Source organism: Microtus oregoni, unplaced genomic scaffold, assembly GCF_018167655.1.
Source record: "Microtus oregoni isolate MIOR12 unplaced genomic scaffold, Mior012 000009F_ref0000495, whole genome shotgun sequence".
Taxonomy (NCBI): domain Eukaryota; kingdom Metazoa; phylum Chordata; class Mammalia; order Rodentia; family Cricetidae; genus Microtus; species Microtus oregoni.
The window spans coordinates 51459412-51480117 of NW_024543068.1; the positions used below are offsets into that span (position 1 = coordinate 51459412).

The 20706-nt window shown below is 36.3% G+C and overlaps 1 protein-coding gene across 10 annotated transcripts in view; it reads right to left on the reverse strand.

Annotated features, from left to right (window-relative positions):
• Dgkb (diacylglycerol kinase beta) overlaps positions 1-20706 on the reverse strand; it is a 600883-nt gene that overhangs the window by 355339 nt on the left and 224838 nt on the right. For all 10 annotated transcript variants that reach the window (XM_041658354.1, XM_041658352.1, XM_041658353.1 and 7 more), the window contains 2 exons: positions 20572-20645; positions 15014-15088 (listed from right to left, as the gene is read on the reverse strand). In XM_041658354.1, the coding sequence (XP_041514288.1) occupies positions 15014-15088; positions 20572-20645 (149 nt within the window). The remainder of the gene's footprint in view (positions 1-15013; positions 15089-20571; positions 20646-20706) is intronic.

A 20706-nucleotide genomic window follows, 5' to 3' on the forward strand; every position in this document is an offset into this window, starting at 1 on the left:
TATTAGTATGAAAATGTTCATATATGCCTGCTCTATGACAACATTCTTGCAATCCTTCCCTTCATCCTACTGGTCACTGAGTACTTATAAGTTTATAGAAAATAAGATTTGGTTTGCTAAGTAACATAACAGCACTCAGGGTCATAATGGGCCTCATTTTTCTTCTCCTTTCAATTAAAAAATTTGCCATATTTATATTGCTAAATAAAATAGAAGTCTTAGAATACACTATGATTTCCAACACTTTTGAAAAATGTATATTATTTTGTAAGTTTCTTAAGTCTGGTGACATTTGGATAAAAGCAATTTCTGGTGATTTCTTTTAAATAGAAGGTTCTAAATAATGCGTAAATTCCCTTAATAATTATTGAAGCATTGTTAAATATAAGGAATATTATTGAAAATGTTTACTTGTAATTCTTCCTAACTTAGGTTTTTCTAGTTACAATTCTGTAGCAGATTATGGTCCCCCTCTATATTTCTGAACACATTGGCACTGGAAGCTAAGGAAGCTTTCTTTTGTTTCTATTAATCACATGTATTTTTTTTTAAATTTCATTTTACATTCTAAACACAATCCTCCACACCCTTTCCCCCGCATCAGCTCCTCCCAAAAGGTGAGTAGTCATCAAAGTCTGGCACATTAAGTTGGGGCAGGTACAAGCCTCTTCCCCCTGGATTAAGGATAAGAATGGCATCCCACCATCCAATAAGCTAGCTCACACACAAGTGATAGATCCTGGTCCTGCTGGCAGGGGCCTCTCACATAGTCCAAGCTTCACCACTGTCTCCCACATATGGAGGGCCTAGTTCGGTCCCATGGAGACTCCACAGATGTCAGTTTAGAGTTCATGACTTTTCATGAGCTTGGTTCAACTGTCTCTGTAGATTTTTCCATCATGGTATTGACCTGCCTTGCTCATATATCCCATCCTCCATCTCTTTCGATTGGATTCCCAAACTCGACCTGATGCTTGGTTGTGGTTCTCTACATCTGTTTCCATCGGTTACTGGATGAATGCTCTATGACAATAGCGGCATATGCGGGCACCCTCTCCACTATTGCTAGGAGTCTTAGCTGGGGCCATCCTCACAGATTCCTGGGAATGTCCCTAGTACCAGGCTTTTCCCTAACCCCAGAGTGACTCTGACAATGAAGATCTCTCTTTCTTTGCTCTCCCCCTCCATCCCTTTCACCCCCCTTGAGCTTTCAAAGCATGCCAGCAGGAGTGGTCGTCACATGACAGACTAAATTGATGCCTGCCCATGGGAATTCACCACTGTCCTTCTGTTCCAGGGTGCTGCCTCATCTGTAATTCAGGTGTGTTCTTTTTTAAAATTCTTATCATTGTCTCTTTAGCAGTGTCTACCCCTGAACATCAATTCCAAGCAACTGTCAGGTTGGCTTAGCTTATGTAAATGGGTTACTGAATGGACTGAAAATTTGGCCTTTTAACTCAATTTCCTAATCCACTCAATCCATGTGCTTTTCCATAGGAACAGAAGACTAGAAAAATCCTGTAGTCATTCTTAGTGTCAAATTCCTGCTGCTTCCCATTAAAATAGAATTGTCATCTCCTGCTTTCCTGTGCTTTTTACATATAAGAAAATAAATTAAAAGATCATACATTATACTATCAATAGGCATTCTCTTTCTCTCCCTCCTCTCTCTCTCTCTCTCTCTCTCTCTCTCTCTCTCTCTCTCTCTCTGTGTGTGTGTGTGTGTGTGTGTGTGTGTGTGTGTGTGTGTGTTTCTCCCTCTCTTTCTCTCTGTATTTTTAGGCCAAGAATACTTCTGTATTTCTCCAACTTTTTGCCTATGATGTTGAAGCAAAGAATAAATCCACAAAGACAATTTTCTAGAACTCAAAGTTCAGGCTCAATTTGGGCAGAATAGTTCTGCCTACAGTTGAAAACAGGAACCAGTGGACATTAGGAAACTATGCCCATAGCAATTATACTAGAAGGTGCAGCCATGGCATTGCATCAATTCAATAAATTTGTCAAGAGCCAAAATTCAAAGTCTCACAATACTTCTTTTAACCCAGGACAACAGTCAAGAATGCCCGCTTCCTGTTTTTCTTTCCAGTAATTAATGGATGAGGGAATGAGAAGATTTTAGAAGGATGCCTCTGTGGAAAGTTTAGTAGTGTATGCTACACTTTCCATCTATCAGTTGAAATTATTTTATCTAGAAGATCAATGGGTATAATTACTTTAGAAGGAAATTATCTTGGCCTGTACAGGTTATTTAGTGCATATTTTAAAGTTAAACTTCAAATAGATTATGAATATTAATTATTATTGAATTTCCAATGTAGTCCACAGCATTATTGGTTTCCCTAGAGACTTTATCTACAATTGTTAGATTTGAAAGCAATCTTATGCTAATAACTGAGCTCAGTAGCTCCACTGTAAATGTTCAACAGGCACCCTAGAGCAAGTTGTATAGTTCCAGTTATTCAACAGGAATACATTCTAGACTTCTGCTGTACAACAATCTTCCTATAGTTAACAACATGACAGTGTACATTTAAAACACAGTTGGGAAGACAAATCTTGTAAGTATTCTGGACTCAAGAATAAAGCATTGGTGAGATGGTCACACTTTCTCTAATAAGCTCACATTCCTTTTAATTTTGAGACGGAATTGATGCAGTATTTTAAAAACACACATGAGAAATGTTTTAAGAAAGAAAAATGTTTCCAGTCCATACACTATAACTTTAGAAGTGTGTGATAATGAGATTTATTAAGAAAATTCATGTATTCGTTTTGATTCTATGGTGAAAATTTATTAATCAGAGAACATAGAGATTGGTGTGTGCACCATATGTTCATGAACCATACTGAAAATACAGAACAAACAAGTGTATGCTATTAGGCAGTGTATGTATTAGACATTATTTATACTAAGAGGGATGTAAATATTTTGACAGCACTAATATTTATTTTATTACCTATGTTTGTGTTCCTTGCAGTGAATAACTATGAGACTAAAGCTCACGAATGGCATCATCATGTCACCAGCTGTCATTTTTCCTCTTTCTCTTCATCACAAAGAGTAACTTCAGGAGAATGTCTCAAGAGTTATCACTTCCGACTCTAGAATTTCACATCATAAACAGAATGCTCCTGTCTTATTACTATGCTCAATTCATATTCACAGTTGCATGTATTCATCTTCATATTTTTTTCAAAATCACAATATTGTATGACTTCATAGCTGCCTTGTAATTTAGGGAGGATTCCCAGTTTGTGATTATTCTTGTGTTGCCACTGTATTGATAGTGCACAACAATTGATTTTTTAGATAAGATCTCGCTCTAGCTTAGACTGGACTTAAACTCACTATGTAGCCTAGGATAAACGTGCATTTGTGATGAGGTTCCTGATTAAGCCTGAAGTACTCTAAGCACAGACATCAGTTGACATACTAAGCTAAAATGTCAGTTCTCCATAGCCTTCCCCTTGTTTTCTTACATCAAAGTGATGTCTACAAACAACATACACTCACTGATAATGTTACTGAAACTTCAGTGCCCTTTCAAAATGGGAGTAAGAAGCATTTAAGTCTCCTAGGGATTCGTTCTACAACTTGTGCAACATAGTGCTATAGTGCTGTTACAGAAGAAGGAATTTTCACTTAGCTATTTCCATTTAGAACTTGTAAAGAACAGCTTCAAATACAGGACTTGCAAGCCTCTGAAAACCTCCCCAGTAGGTCCAGCTAAGAAGAAAGTTCATCATAAGAATGCTTTCTTATCAAAACATCCTCACTTTAATTTGATAATTTGGTTGCTAGAAAATGTAAACATTTTCAACAAACTTGGGGGTCCACTCCATCAGGACAAAGAGGACAACTGCACGTAATAATTTGAGCTCATTTTATGATCTTAGAATACAATTAATGCCATTACCAAAAAAAAAAAACCTCATTGCAAAGATAGTTTAGTAAAACATAAAGAAATGAAACATTAAGTTTATTATCCCTTGACATCTTGGAAAACTGCTTATGAAAATGTGAGTTTTACGTGTGGAAGGAAAGAGACAGAGAGCAGAAAAAAAGACAAAGTGAGAAACCACATGGAAGCGTTAATTTCTGAAAACCATTGATGCTATCTCATAATATATTTTCTTCACACTATTATAATAGGTACAAGAAATTAGTAGCCAATAAATAATACGTTCTCTAAAACTGTCTTCTGGACAAGTGGGCATGAGTTTTAGAAAATGTTATTAAAGAGGTACGAAATTTCCTTCAAGTTATTTTCAATGATTCACAAAAAGTAATGTTTGGTTAAAACATTTTATCCTATATAAAACTATTTATAAGATCACTAAGATAATAAAGTACCTTCAGAAACAACTTTTGTTAACATAAAATTTTATACTAGCTGGGAAATATTCACATGTGTGTTCCTCTGTGTATGTGTGTACTTTTGGCATAGTTATTTGTTGTGTGTGTGCAGGTGTAGAAGTTTACGTGTGCAATGGAGGCCAGACACTAGTTTTCCATCGCTCTGCAATGTATGTCCTCTTAAAAAACTTTTACTTTTATTTTACATATATCACTACTTGGTTTTTATGTTTGTATGCACACCACATGCATGCCTAGTGCCCTTGAAGGACAGAACTAGAGTTACAGACATTTGTGCATACTCATGGGATTGGTGGGAATAAACCTTTGCTTTCTAAAAGGGCACTCAGTACTTAATATTTAAGCCTTCACTCCAGGCTCATAGACTTTCTTTCTTTCTTTTTTTTTAAATTTATTTATTTATTAAAGATTTCTGTGTCCTCCCCGCCACCGCCTCCCATTTCCCACCTCCTCCCCCAATCAAGTCCCCCTCCCTCGTCAGCCCAAAGAACATCAGGATTCCCTGCCCTGTGGGAATTCCAAGGACCACCCACCTCCATCCAGGTCTAGTAGTAAGGTGAGCATCCAAACTGCCTAGGCTCCCACAAAGCCAGTACGTGCAGTAGGATCAAAAACCCATTGCCATTGTTCTTGAGTTCTCAGTAGTCCTCATTGTCCGCTATGTTCAGCGAGTCCGGTTTTATCCCATGTTTTTTCAGACCCGGGACAGCTGGCCTTGGTGAGTTCCCGATAGAAAGAAAACCCAAAGAAAAGCATATAGGCACCCTCCTGCATATTAACCTTCATCAGGCGATGAAAGGAGACAGAGACAGAGACCCACATTGGAGCACCGGAAATGAAATCTCAAGGTCCAAATCAGGAGCAGATGGAGAGAGAGCACGAGCAAGGAACCCAGGACCGTGAGGGGTGCACCCACACACTTATACTTTATTTCTTGATATAGTCTCTGCCTTAAAACTGTAATTCAATAATTGACTAGACTTGGTGCTCAGTGAGCTCCTGGTATCCACTATCTTCCTTCCCTGACCCCAGTTTTCTAGGAAAGGGAACCTGAACTCAGGCTCCATTGGTTGTGCCACAAGTCCTGTACCTACTGAGCCGTCTCCCCAGCCTAGAAATAGTTATTTTAAAGATAACTTAAATAATTATAAATATAAATTTATATTAAGGACAAAGTAATTGATTTAAATAAAAATTCTAGATCATTTTTGCTTTGGACTATGCTCCACTAAGATTTGTGATGAGTTAGGACTTAATTTGTGTTTGTTTTGTTTTCTGCAAAGAAAACACAGAGATTGAGAGCAAAAGAATTTAGACAAGAGAAGGGTACATATTTCATGACCCCAAGAGAAAGACCTCTGTGATACTTTAATCATATATGTGTATATGAAAGGGTGGATACACATTTCACTCTCCCTTTCTGAATGTTCTTCTTGGGTAGAAGTCCAGCCTGCTCTATTCAGCTGACTGGAACACTCACATCCATTATTGTTTATAGAAAGAGGAACCCTACCTATGTTTTAAGAGTCAAGATTCTGACTATATAGCACAGATTGACATGGTATTGATGTTACAGGACAGACTAGTGTCAACCCAAAATCTTCTTCTCAGGGCTTCCAAACTCTGGGGTCACAGGTTTGTGCCACAACATCTGATCTCCATGTTTAGAATAACAAGAGAAGGTTGGATCATTACACCAAAATTGATTACAAATTCTCTTCTGACTCCAATTCCTATTCCCTTGCTCTGGTATTTTTTCCTTTCTTTTTCTTTTTGCAATTGAAGCTGTGACCTCTCAGTCTCATGTTCCTTAGCTCCCTACAGGACAATAATAGTCTCTTCCCTGAAAATCAGTCTTAAATGACTTTCCTGGCTTTGCCTTGGATCATGGTATTTTATCATACAAACAGGAAAGCAACTAATGCAGTTCTATTTTTATGTGTTCCAGTGGCATGTGTGTGTATGTATGTACACATGCATGTAAATGATATCAATGTTTAATTATTTACTCATGTGAATATTCATGCCATAATATTTTATTCATTGTTAGATTTTTGAAGCCTGGATAAATCATGATTCATAAACAATTATGTATACTATTATAAATGCTATTTCAATGATTTAACTGTCTAAACAATAAAAGTTCAGAATTTCCGACATCTCTGTGGTCCTAATTCATTTAGTGAATAATATAGTGACTGAAGACTATGAGACCTCAGGTAACAGAACTCATGTGTGAGAAAATCAAGTTGGTGACTTTCATTACATTAGTCTATTTTATGTTTCTTTACTTGTATTAATCTATAGATCTTTACGTTGCCTTTTAAGATTGAAAATGAAATGTAGCCCCTCCAGTGCCCAGTACAATACCAGAAATACACCACTGCATTTTATTTTGGAAGAGCTTCATCCCCACCTGCATCATGTTTTATTGTCACTCCCATGAAGGAGTGTGGGGAATATTTCAGATTTGCATCAGGGAATAGCAGGCTTTCACATTTTTGGACAGTTGTAGCAGAGTTTCCTTGAATTTTGTTAAACACATGTTAGTTTTGCAAGGCATTTTGTGAGGTGATAGCACTCTCTAGCATGATGCTATAGCGAGAGACATATGTAAGAGGTCATGAGCTCTGACTGAACAGAGATGATTAAAATAAAAATATGATAGAAAGTTTGTTATATAAAATGGTATTTTAAATTAAGAAAATAACTAAATATGTGGAATCTGTTACATAAATTCCAAGTTGTTAAGAGGATGTTTCTTTTAAGATTTCACTAACAGAAACATGGCTGATAGTTGAGAATGTGAACCTAGAGATTGCCTGTTAAGTTATATTTAAAAAATAATATTTGTCTTATATTTAGACTTAGCATACAAAAGAAAAAACTAAAAAGTATATTTCTCAAAAAATAAACCATATACCTATTTATGAGCAAAGTGAAAAAGAATTTCCCTATTTAAGAATATTATATTTTATGTTGAAGTCTTTGATCCATTTGGATTTGACTTTTGTGTGTTGTGATAGAATGGATCTATTTTCATTCTTCTACATGTTGAGGATATCAAGTTATGCTAGAACCATTTATTAAATATGCTTTCTTTTATGAACCTCATAGAAGAGAAAGTGGGAAGTACACTTGAATGCATTGGCACAGAAGACTACTTTCTAAATATAACTCCTATAGTACAGACACTGAGAGAAACAATTAATAAATGGAACCGCCTGAAACTGAAAACCTTCTGTAAAACAAGGACATATTCAATGAAACAAAATGATAGCCTACAAAATGGGAAAAGATCTTCATCAACTGCACATCAGACAGAGGGCTGATCTCCAAAATATACAAAGACCTTAAGAGATTGGTCATCAAAAGAACATAATCCAATAAAAAATGGAGTTAGACCTAAACAGAGAACTCTCAACAGAGGAATCTAAAGCGGCTGAAAGATACTTAAGGAAATGCTCAACATACTTAGTCATCAGAGAAATGCAAATCATAACAAATCTGAGATTCTATCTTACACCTATAAGAATGACCAAGATCAAATACCCTGATGAAAACTTATGCTGGAGAGGTTGTGGTGTAAAGGAAACACTCCTGCATTGCTCATGGGAGTGCAAGCTGGTACAGCCCCTTTGGATACCAGTATGGCAATTTCTCAGAAAATTAGGGAACAACAACCTTTCTCAAGACCTATTAATACTTTTGGGTATATATCCAAAGAATACTCAATATTACCATAAGGACGTGTGCTTAACTATGTTCATAATAGCATTGTTTGTCGTTGTTGAAATAGGAGCGGCAGGGCTGCGTCCCCGGCACCCGGCTGCCCACATGGCAGGCTCTAGCTTATGCGCCGAAATAATTACACGGAAACTGTATTCTTTTAAACACTACCTGACCCATTAGTTCAGTTTCTTATTGGCTAGCTCTTACATATTGATCTAACCCATTTCTATTAATCTGTGTAGCACACGAGCTTGCTTACCAGGAATGATCTTAACCTGTGTCTGCCTGGAGTGGGAGAATCATGGCGACTCCTGATTCAGCTTCTTTCTCCCAGCATTCCGTTCTGTTTTCTCCACCTACCTAAGGGTTGGCCTATCAAATGGGTTTAGGCAGTTTCTTTATTAAAAAGAAATCACTCCCACATCATGTCGTAACCAGAACCTGGAAACAACCTAAATGCCCCTCAACTGAAGAATGGTTAAGGAACATATGGTACATTTACACAATGGAGTACTACACAACAGAAAAATAGATGACATCTTGAAATTTGGAGGCAAATGAATGGAGCTAGAAAACATCATATTGGGTGAGGTAACACAGACCAAGAAAGACAGACACCATATCGACTCACTCATAGACATAGAGCAAAGAAAACCACCCTACAAATAACAATCCCAGAGAACCTAGACAACAATGAGGACCCATAACAACAATTAGATCCCATACATGGATCTAATCTACATGGGAAGTAGAAAAAGACAAGATCTCCTGAGTAAATTGAGAGTATGAGGACCACGGGAGAGGGTTGAAGGGGAGGGGAAAGGAAAGGAGGGGAGCAGAGAAAAATGTATAGCTCAATAAAATCAATAAAAAGCAAAAAATGAATATTAAATTTCACTTCAATTCCTTAGATATATTTTAAATTAAATTTTAATGGTGATCTGTGAATAAAGTGTCTGTGTTTTTTATAGTTTATAGTCAAAAGACAAAATTCTATCTACTTTGTAGGTCCACAGAAAACATGAGGTAGGTTTGATGTAAGGAAGAGTAGCAGGTAGAGACTATATAAGAGGAGTCATGGATGTTTATTTTGATAGTGTGGAAGAAAACTAACTGCATCCTATGAAGACCTGAGAGTAACATTCTTCACATAACTATTTTTTACCAACATATTTCTTATTAATTTTCTATTCAACTCATTATATTCATTATAAGGAAGGAGTCCACTTTTATAAAACTTTCAAACTTCAAATGCCTCAAAAATAATAGAACCAAAGCAAAAGCCCTTAGAAGGAGATGCTGCACACACACACGTATACATACATGCATGTATACATGTGCGCACACACACACACATATGCAAACCTATTGAAGCACTGAGGAAAAAATAGACCAGAAAAGTGATACCATTCAAATTCAGAAATTACAAAGGATATTAGATTACCTGAGAGATTCTGTTGATTAGAACACTTCAAAGTAATGTGCACAAAGAGGAAACCTGCAGAGGGACTGACCTATAAACAAGGAGAACACAGCTAGAACAAAGGTGGGAAGAGACACTAGCCATAGGGCGGAAAGAAAAAGAGAGCAGGAGAAAACAGCCACACAGAGCTTGCCCTGGCATCGTGCAGAGGACAGCGTCATGCTGAAGTGCAAGCCTATATCTGAGACACAGTGCGGGATGGTTATCAGTGGCCTAGCACACAGAATGTCCTCATGAAATGGGGCTAATGACCAGCTTCTCGAGAATCTATTTGGTTTCAATCTAGGAAGCATTTGCATGGTGCCTGCCTCATCCATTTTCTAAGGAACCTCCTTGAAAGAATAAAAGAATTTTGAAAAAATGGTTAAATATAAAATTAAAAGTGTATAAAAGCACGGGGAACTGATAGTGCAATGAGAGCTGATGAAAACACATAACTCACAGTTATGACTCTGTCATCATGAACCAGCATATGCATACCAAATACACTATTAAAGTTTAGCAATATATAAGTAAAATGGAAGAATACTTTAATGATCCGGTCTTATATGTAAGAGTAACCTATAAATATAATATATTGAGAATTCATCTAGTATAGAATTAGATACTAAACAATCAATGTGTACATGGGCAAAAGAGAAAAAAAACTATAAATTGAAATCACAGAGAACAAATTTGAATAATTCTTAATTAGTACATTAATATTTATGAAACTATATATTTAAATACACATTAAGATGTTAAAAGGAAATTGAGAAAAGGAAAGAATCCATGTTCTAGGTGAGAAACAAAACAATGTTAGTGTACGTGTGGAAAGGGTCCATGTTTGAAGTATCTCTACTTTGGTCCTTACTTGACTTCAGCAGCTCATAAGACTGCTAAGAGTTTCATACAATTTCCAAACAAACATGAACTGCACAGTGTGTGTAAGAGACCAGTCATTTGATCAAAGGCTGGGCCATAAGGTATTTTCTTTTGTCCTTGCGTCTTTGACAGAAAGATACAAGATCAACATGGTCTGCTGACTTGTGGTAATATGGCAGTCGACTGAAGTAATAAAAGATCATCACTTTGTAACAGCTGAAAATAACTAGTACATTATTTGGAAGGTGACAGTAGGTCTGTCGTATGGTGACATCCAGAGAACAAAGTGTTTGCTAACTCCATGCCTCCCCACACCACCTGGGAAGCTTTGAAGGTATTCAAGTGACAGCCCACAATACTTACATGTTGGTAATGTGGCTTCAGTGCCATCCACCCTTTTGTTTGTTTGGGGTATGGTGACTTTGTGACAGGGTCTTGCTAGGCAGCCCTCACTAGCCTGGATCTCACTATATACACCAGATTGGCTCCAAACTTGCAGCAATCCCCCTGCCTCTGTCTCTTCAGCATTGACCGCAAGCTTGTTGATAACAACCCGTGAGCAGGAAAGTGTTACCCATTCTCTTAGTCTCCAGCACAAACAAGTTTAGGAGTTTTGGAATATCAACAGCTGAAAAGGACGAGCCACTTTGAGTTATAATGATGTGTTCTGAACTGGACGCTGAAACCACCACCTTGACATTGTCAGACTGTTCGTAGGTAGCACGTAACTTAGGCACAGACTTAGATCTGGAACTGGCTGCTGTCACTAGTACACATTTGCCTAGGTTATGTAGTTTGCTGCTCTACAGCAGGGATGGAAAACACCTCATGGATGTCCTCAAGGTATCAGATCACATATGCTGAGGAGAGAATGAGCAAAGAGAAACCATCATGCAGTGCTCGTAGGGTAGCAAAATAGTACTGCCCTTATGGACACTAGTTTGGGATTCCATATATATAAAATTACACGGTGGTTCAGTATTCCGCTCCTGAACTCCATATCCTCCCACAGGAAAACTTGAACACCATTGTTTATTGCTGCTTTATTCACAATAGACAGGAAATAACAATATAATATTATTTGGTTGTAAAGAAATAAATAAAAATGAAATTTCCAGGAAAATAGATATCCCTGGAAAGTACAACACTAAATAAGGTCACTTGCTTACTATTAGGTAACAAGCAAACATCTAAACAAAGAGAAACAAACAAAATCTCATAGCCCAAAGTGTGTGTGTGTGTGTGTGTGTGTGTGTGAGAGAGAGAGAGAGAGAGAGAGAGAGAGAGAGAGAGAGAGACTAAAGAGGATGACAGACACAGTATAGATAAAGGGACACATAAGTGATAAAATGTGGTGAATAAGTGGATCAATGTTCTGTGTTCTGAAGTAGCACAAAGCTTTTTTTGCGTTTTAAATGAAACTAAAGCATGGTATATGTTCTTTCCTTGACAGAGTGATTGTGAAATGGGCTTCTTTGAATTCTACTGACCACTAATGCAATGAACAAGAACTCATATGTTTGTTACATTGACCAATTTGAAAAAAAAAGAAATTTATTATTATCTTATTTTTTGAATAAATCACCTTCCCTTTCCTTTACACCCTCAATATCCCCAAAATTTTCTATAACGTAAAAATTTTCTCTTTTATTTTCTGCTTAAAATTACAATACATTGTTCTATTATAGTTTTACAAAATATCTTTTTGATGTGCTATAGAAATTTTATTTTCTTAAAATAAGATATCACTTACATAAATTTATATTTGGAGGTGTGCTTACATTTTTCTGCTTGCGTCTGTCTAAAATGAGACTCAGTGGCAAGGAAGGAAAAGGAACTGCCCTCACAGATTTCCAGAGAACACTTACAGCGTGTGTGATTGTGCTTGTCACTGTTGCAGGCATGCAACGCCTTGGACTACCAACATTTCTCTTTCTCTGTCTTTGAAGAAACAATTCACTTCGACAGTTAATAGAACTGAAGCCAATATTCCCCACTGCATACTAGACCAGACTATAGCAAGATAAATGTGTATGTGTCCCTAGGAGGTTTGCTTTTGGTTTTTTCAGAGAGCAACAAAACCAATCAGAGGCAGCTGCTCTGAGCAGTGGTCTGCAGGGCAATTGTTACTCCTATGATTTTGATTTCTTACACTGTCCTGTCTCCTATCTGTTCTCAAACTCCCGCATTCTCCCTTTTTCCCCAATTCAGTAAACAACTTCACAATTTTTCCATGGTTTCCTATAACAAGGAGGCTGTGTACCTGTTGCTAACAAGTCAGGCACAGGAAAGAGAAAACTATATAGCTGATCAGACGTGCACAGTGAAATGATTATAATGTATTTTACCTATCAAATTACAGAAAAGAACTGCAGAAGATCATCATATTAAAATGTATTGAGAGAAACACATTATATTCTTTTATTGGAAATATATATTGATTCAAACTTCTTAAGTAAATTTTTGAGGAAATAACATTAAGACTGACAACACTATCAAACAAGACATTTTACCTGGTGTGACTTATTCTATAAAATTATTTCAAAACACTTTCAAAAATAAACTTAAGTTCATAGGAATATTCTTGTAATGTGGATTTAGTAATGTTTGGTAATTTAAATTTAAGACAGTCTAATTGAACATCAATAATAAAATTGCTAATAATCTTATGGATTGTTATTCATCGCTTATAAAAACTGAATACAAATATCTACACAAATGAAAAATTGCCCTCCTATTTTCTTTCAAGGGAGAATATGAGAATTACAATTTATATAGCAAACAAAGTTTATATTCAAACTTATATAAGCATATTTACGTAATATAAATATGTTGATGTTCGAACATCACAGGGATATATATATATATATATATATATATATGTGTGTGTGTGTGTGTGTGTGTGTGTGTGTGTGTGTGTGTTACCAATGGGTATCTACAATAGATTGGTCAGGAAGATAAACTATGGAGGAGCTGAAGCAGAAGGGACGTAACTTTTTTCCTAAGTGGTATAGTTTGTAGCGAAGGTGTAAGGAATGGAGGATATCAGGATACATAAAATATAAAGAGGGAAACAAGCATGTAATACTTCAAATAGTGGAAGAGAATTAAAATGACAAAACTTTATAAAAATCACGATTATTACAGTGATCCATACAAAATAAGCATATTATTGCTAACTCTCAATTATATTGCCACCCAGAGTGCTGCAGATGAGTGTTATTTACTAAAGCTATACTATACAGTGATGTGTCTGGAAGCACTGGCACACTTAATGTCACAGCTCTCCTAGGAAGTCAGCATCATTCGTCTCTATGTAGGTGAGACAGTGAAGGCACACCGAGGCTAGGCTGTCCAGGATCCAGCTAGGTTGACTGAATCAACATTTGAAAGGGTTTTCCTCAACCAGTCAGAAAATGCTACTTCTGTGGAGTACAGAGAATATTTGAGAGCAAAGAAAAGCATGATTCCAGAAGTGTTTATGAGTCAGCCTCCTGACTTGTCCTGGCCTTGATGCTGATTGTCAAGACTTGCTGCCTGTGACCAGTTGTGAACCTGTCTAGCTGGCAGGGAATATTACTCGACAAGCCTGCCACTACTCCATGTTTGGAAACCTGTCCTGGATAGCAAGCAATAAGGGGTATAAGAAAACGATTGTTACAATTGTGGAGAGTATGATAATCATGTTTTATTAACACTAGTTTACACATACTATTATGGTACAAATTTTATTAAATTTTTAAAAGAACAAACCATTTTGGTACCTAATTTATAACTCTTGGGAAACAGCCTACAGGACTTATTTTAAACTCTACTCATGTTTGTTTGCTTTTGTTTTTCACAGGCAACACAAAAGCTTATTCAGCTCCTCTCTGCTTTGTGTGGGTCTTATGTTTACTGCCACACTGATAGAGAGAAAGGAGGTCACTGCAAGAGGATGACGTTAATAACTTAATGAGGCCAAAGTAATGATAATTTAGTTCAGTCTATATTTATTTCATCAAAAGTACATGTTTCACGTTGAAAATATAATTTTATTCCGCTATGCCTTACCTAGTAATAAGAAACTATATTATAAGAGAGTGGTATTCATTAGATGGTTCAGACAATAAACGAGAAAATTATATTATGACTTCTAGTCTTTGTTAATTAGTTTCTTGTTTCAGTCTGCAACAAATCTATTCTTAATACTAAACCAGTAAAAGACAGCAGTTCCTCAAACAAGGTTTAGCAGCTTTAAATCTTGCCCTGTGTGTGTATGTGTGTGTTTATATGTGTCTGTGTGTGAGTGCGTGATGAGCATGTGTCTGTGTGTATGTGTGAAATTATTAGTACTGCTTATACTAGAAAAGATCCAAATTTGAAGTGTGTTGCTAGCTATTTTGAAGAGCATCGTGTGTTTTTGCTTTTTTGCTGTAGGTACCATCATTTTTTTTCACATGCTGAATGCTCCGCAGAAGTTAAATGACCTTTATGGACACATCACACAGGTTATTTCATTAGTAGCTATGAAGTGAGTCGATGACAATGAGGTTATCCTCATGCTCACTTACCCTGGCATTGGTCCATTTCCAGAAAGGCTGTAAACCTGGCGAGGGTTTAGTAGATACTGGAATTTTCTGTAAATGCTGTAAATGTGAAAACATGGAGGCAGAAATTTAGTAAAGACCAATCGTGATTTTTCAGAAACATTACAGACCTAGTGCCGAAAGTGTATAGGTTAGTATTTAATGGTATTTGATAAATCCATCCTTTAAATATCAGACATACAGTACTCAAAGAACTAGTGGATCTCAAAAGAAAGGAAACAGACATGAAGGTAATACAGCTTGAAGTCAGAAATGATGGTCACACTGCTATCATGCAGCAATTGCTAACCCTCCATTACTTCATTAATTACCATTAAAAATGGAGGCACACAGGCCAGTTCCATAATTAACATTTGAGCTCATTCCCATGCTGTGAGAAAGGAGGGAGGAAATCTTGTTCAAATGAACAGTGAACTAACTAACTAAGGTAAATGGACATTATTGTCGCTAACTAAGGCGAAACATTGTTGCTAATGAAGATGAAACATTGTTGCTAGCTAAGGCGAAACAATTTTGCTAATGAAGATGAAACATTGTCGCTAACTAAGGTGAAACATTGTTGCTAACTAAGGTGAAACATTGTCACTAAGGTGAAACATTGTCGCTAACTAAGGTGAAACATTGTTGCTAAGGTGAAACATTGTCACCAACTAAGGTGAAACATTGTTGCTAACTAAGGTGAAACATTGTTGCTAATGAAGATGAAACATTGTTGCTAGCTAAGGTGAAACATTGTTGCTAACTAAGGTGAAACATTGTCACTAACTAAGGTGAAACATTGTCGCTAACTAAGGTGAAACATTGTCGCTAACTAAGGTGAAACATTGCTGCTAATTAAGGTGAAACATTGTCGCTAACTATGGTGAAACATTGTTGCTAACTACGGTGAAACATTGTCGCTAACTACGGTGAAACATTGTTGCTAACTAAGGTGAAACATTGTTGCTAACTAAGGTGAAACATTATTGCACTCAACTTTTTATTTTTAACTTTGGGTAGGAAAATGTTCTTGAAAATAAAAAAAAAATTTCAAAACCAAAAAAAGAAAAAGAAAAAAAATATTTCAGTATAAAACTTTTAATTATATTCTCTTGTTAGATGGCTATGTGGAATATAAGCTTCTCTCCACAGATCTCAATACTGGACCTAAGTAATAAAGATTAAAAACTATCACATATGCAAGGTAGGGTTACACACTTTATAATATACATTCCTGGAAGGAAATAACATAGTCCAGTTGTTATATGTGAACATTTCAACTTATAAATCTGCCAATTTATTCTAACAGGTTAATTTTAAAGACTTTACTTTCTGAAAGAAACTAATATTTTACCCCATCTTTAAATCTACAAATAAAGGAAAAGAAAAAGAAAAAAACCTTTTTACCTTAATTTATTATGTTATGTAGTAACTTGAGTCATTCTCTGTTAGTTCCCTTTTCTGCTCTGTGACCAGAAAGGTTAGACCAGTCTTTTGCCTTTAAGGGAGAGGGGTCTCTCAGCTCGGGATGTTTGTTCCCACTAGTACCTAGTCAGTCACCTGGTACTCTTCAGACCCCTTCCTTCTGAGCCAACAGCCCATCTCTTAACTTTCCCCTTAACTATATCCGTGTTGAGATGCTCCTGGTCGGCACCATGCCCTTTCAAGAATCTGCTTTCTCCTTTACTCATCTGGTGAACATCTATTTATGTAACACCCAACACAGGAGTACTTATTCTGAGATTTCTCAGTTTTCATGGATATTTCCTCCTCTGAACTTCCATGGCAACATATTTTAAACCTTTCTGTGTTAACACTCTTCATGTGGTTTTGCAAAATGTGTGTTGACATGTCCCCCATCACAAACCTTCTGACTTTTACCCTGGCGGTAAAGGTGCTATTGGGGTTTGGATGTGACCAGCAGAAGCCGTCTGAATAAGTGATAAGTGAAAATTTTCACACCTGTTGGTTATTAAAGAAAATTTTGTGTGGATATATAATTCTGTGACATATTGCAACTTATCAAACCTATCAAAGTAAAAAACGACAAAAATAAAAAAAGGAGACATCTCTACGGAGTCCTAGTCTGGAAGTTACCTCTCACAGGAAAATTGTTCACATTCTGAATAGGTATCTTTTAAAAGATCTTTTCACATTATTTGTCAAATCTTTTATTCTTTTGAGAATTACACACATGTGTGAAATGTGTAAAATGAAACATGACCGTCCAGATCCTGTTTCCATTCACTGGTTTCATTAATGAGGCCAGTGTAGCTTCCAGTGTTCCTAAGTATATGCATGTGTCTTTGTCATTTAAATGTTGAACTTGACCATTAAACATGAATGTAATTGGCCCTGAGAGCTCCTTTGGAATTTCTAACAGAGGACTAAGCTACTGCCATGCTCTTGAGTGAACACTGTTTCTGCTCCCACAGGCAAAGTCTTCCTTTTTAGTTTGAGAACAATCTCAGAAGGCATGAGGTCAGTGGCAAGGAAAAAGATGGCTTCTCTTAATCAGCTACCTCTGCTGACTTCACGCTTGGGATCAATAAGGACATCCTCATCCATGCATCCACCTCCTCTTCAGGTGCTCTTTTTGTTCTGTAAGATCGCCCATACTTCATTTGGTACTCCCCGTCTGTGCATTGCTATGGAGTCATCCCCTGGATTGTGTGCAACAAGTCAGGTAGCACAGCCTCAAGACAGTGATGCCCAACCGCCAGCTGCTATCAGCTGAAATTAGCTACTCAGTTAGATAGTTCTCACGAGTCCCTCCACCATCTATACTGGAATTGAAGCCGGCTTCTACAGATAAAACAGCTAGCGTTTTCTATGATATAATGATTTTCTTATTACTAATTTGAATGTTCTAAATTTTCCCTCTTACATGCTTGCTTTGTATAGATTTCCAGCACTACATTCAGTAGTGATGAAATTGGCATGGTTGTCTTATTTTACAATTCAAAATGGATGCTTTCGGTTTTTCTACATTTCTTATGATACTGTTACTGAGGTTTTCATGAATGACATTGTACTATGCACATTTCTTCTATATCAAATTTCTTCAACATTTTTTCATCAGGCGTGCTGAATCTTGTTGGGGAACAATCTTTTTGTACACTGTGAAGATGTGCCTTTGCCAAGGCACCTTCTGATTAGTTTAATAAAGAGCTGCATGGCCATTTGCTAGGCAGGAGGTATTGGTGGGACTTACAAGTACAGAGACTTCTGGTAAGAAGAGAGACAGCAAAGTCAGCTAAATATGAAATTATTTGGAAACACAGAATGGAATAGAGGTAATAGCCACATATATTAATAAAAATATGGGTTAATATGTTAAAAGACTTAGGAACAAGCCTAAGCTATAGGCCAAGTTTTTGTAATTAAGAAGAAGTCTCCATGCCATTATTTATGACCTAGAAGCACAAAGAAAAACCTAACTACAAAAAATCTCTGCACTTACTGACAAGATAAAAGTGGATAAAAACATCTCTGCAATAAAGGAATGTAATCCATCCAATGGGAGAAAGAATTTACAAAATATGCAACTTATAAGGAGCTGACAGCATTCATGACAATATAAAAATCTGAAAAATTCTAATTAAAATCAGAAATATAGCTAAATATATATTCTCAAAAGAAGACTTATGAATGGCCAGTATGATGTATAAAGAAATAAACAAAGCTCATCACTGCAACACACTTTTAGGGAAAAGCAAGTGAAAACTACAGTGAGCGATCACCAGACTCAGTAAGAATGGCTATTATTTCAACTGGCCATAGAATGATGTGGATGTGGATAAAAAGCATCCTTTATCTGTAGGCCTCAGTGATATATTTCTTATTTAAAAGAGTAGTGGCATACTTCAAAATCTTAAAGATGGAAGTACTGTTTGATCCACTAATGGATATGTATCAAAAGAATTAAAATAATGTTGTTAAGGAAGCACCTGCACCCCATGCCCACTGCATTATAGCTTACAACAGCCAAGGCCAGGAACAACCAACATGTCCACCATCGTAGGAGCAGACACACATGGTACAGACTGAACTGTGAACGAGCAGCATGAAAGCCTGTAATTTTTGTCACCACATGTATATACATAGATGTTAGTTAAGTGCAGTGAATCATGCAAAAATAGATACGAGCAGCATGACCACACTTGTGGGATAGAAACACAGTGATCTCGAGGTGAGAGTTGATTGTAAATTATCAAAGGCGGTCATGATTACAGAAAGGGGGCAGTTGTGGAAAGGTCGGTAAATGGGCACTGGGGTTAGTTTCACAGGAGCAAAACATTTTGATGCGCTAATGCCCAGTTAAACAACAAGAGATAGTGGACAACTTCATTATGCTAGAAAAAAGATTTTTCAGTTTGATAAATATTTGAGGAGATATGTTTAGCCTGATTATAATAAACAATGTATTAAGAATACCACAAGAAAGCCTATTAACATTTACCATTTCCATCCTTTTATTATTTCTGAAATAAATTAAATTACAAAGGTGTGTGTAATAAATTAAGCTTTTCAAAAATGTATTTTGCAATATTACTTAATTTCTACTTTCATGAGTGAGGCAACTGATCTCTCTAATGAAATTTGTGAAGCTTTAAAGTTTTGAGTTATTATTACAGTACATATTTGTCATAGTAAAACATAACTATATGCTATGAAAAGTAAAAGTTAATATTTCATTCAGTGAAAAGATAGCTTCATTTAATCAAAACAACTCAAAAGTTAAAGGACATCAGAAAAAGTAATTTTCAAAACTCTACTTTAGGGATGGAAATCTTTCTAATTTGTTGTTAACAACAATGGACTCTAATGTACAGTCACAATGTTTGCTTTGACCTGTGTTCTTATATGAGATTAAAAATGACATACCAGCAATGTTAAGGTGGGGGTACATGATTATATTACTCCTGTCTATACTTGAATAAACTCTTCAGTGGTTTCCTTTTCATATTTTTGTTGCAGATTATGAGTTAATTATTAATTCATCACAAGAGTAAAATTTAGTAATTTTGGCTTGAATAAATACTAAGATGCCTAACACCGTAGCCTTTTTTTTTTATATTATATATACTGTCCTTACCTACAAACACAGAATTATGAACTCTAAAATGTAGGCTGAAAATCACCATAATATATTTGCCTAAAAATTACACATGAATTCTCTTCCTTAATATTGACTGTGATTTGCTTAGGTTCTACCTGTTAACCGCTTGGTAAACCAACTTCCTTTTAACATTGTGAATCTTTGTCATATACCAAGCCCTTTGCTAAGAGGCAAGATCATAGGTGTGGTAGACAAAATGGAGATATGTGATATTTGGTAGCTAAAATGCTTACAAAAGGCCATTACATGAAAATTTCAAATATAAAAGACAAACTGATTGATATCAGTTTGTAACATATAGGTGTTAGCTTGACTCATAAGAGTTATTATCCTTTGAGAAGCAGTGTTGTTTCCATCATAAAAGTAGTTCATCTTTTCACTTTTATAAAATAGAAAAACAGACTTGACTTTTAAAACATACCGTTCTCCTTGCTTCCCACCACTTTTGGGGTTGACGAAAACTAGAAGTGGATGCGTGCCAGGAACAGGAGTAATCTAGAAGGAAATACGGAGAAATGATTAGGATGCTGCACAGGGAAGGATGGCTGTCGTCTCT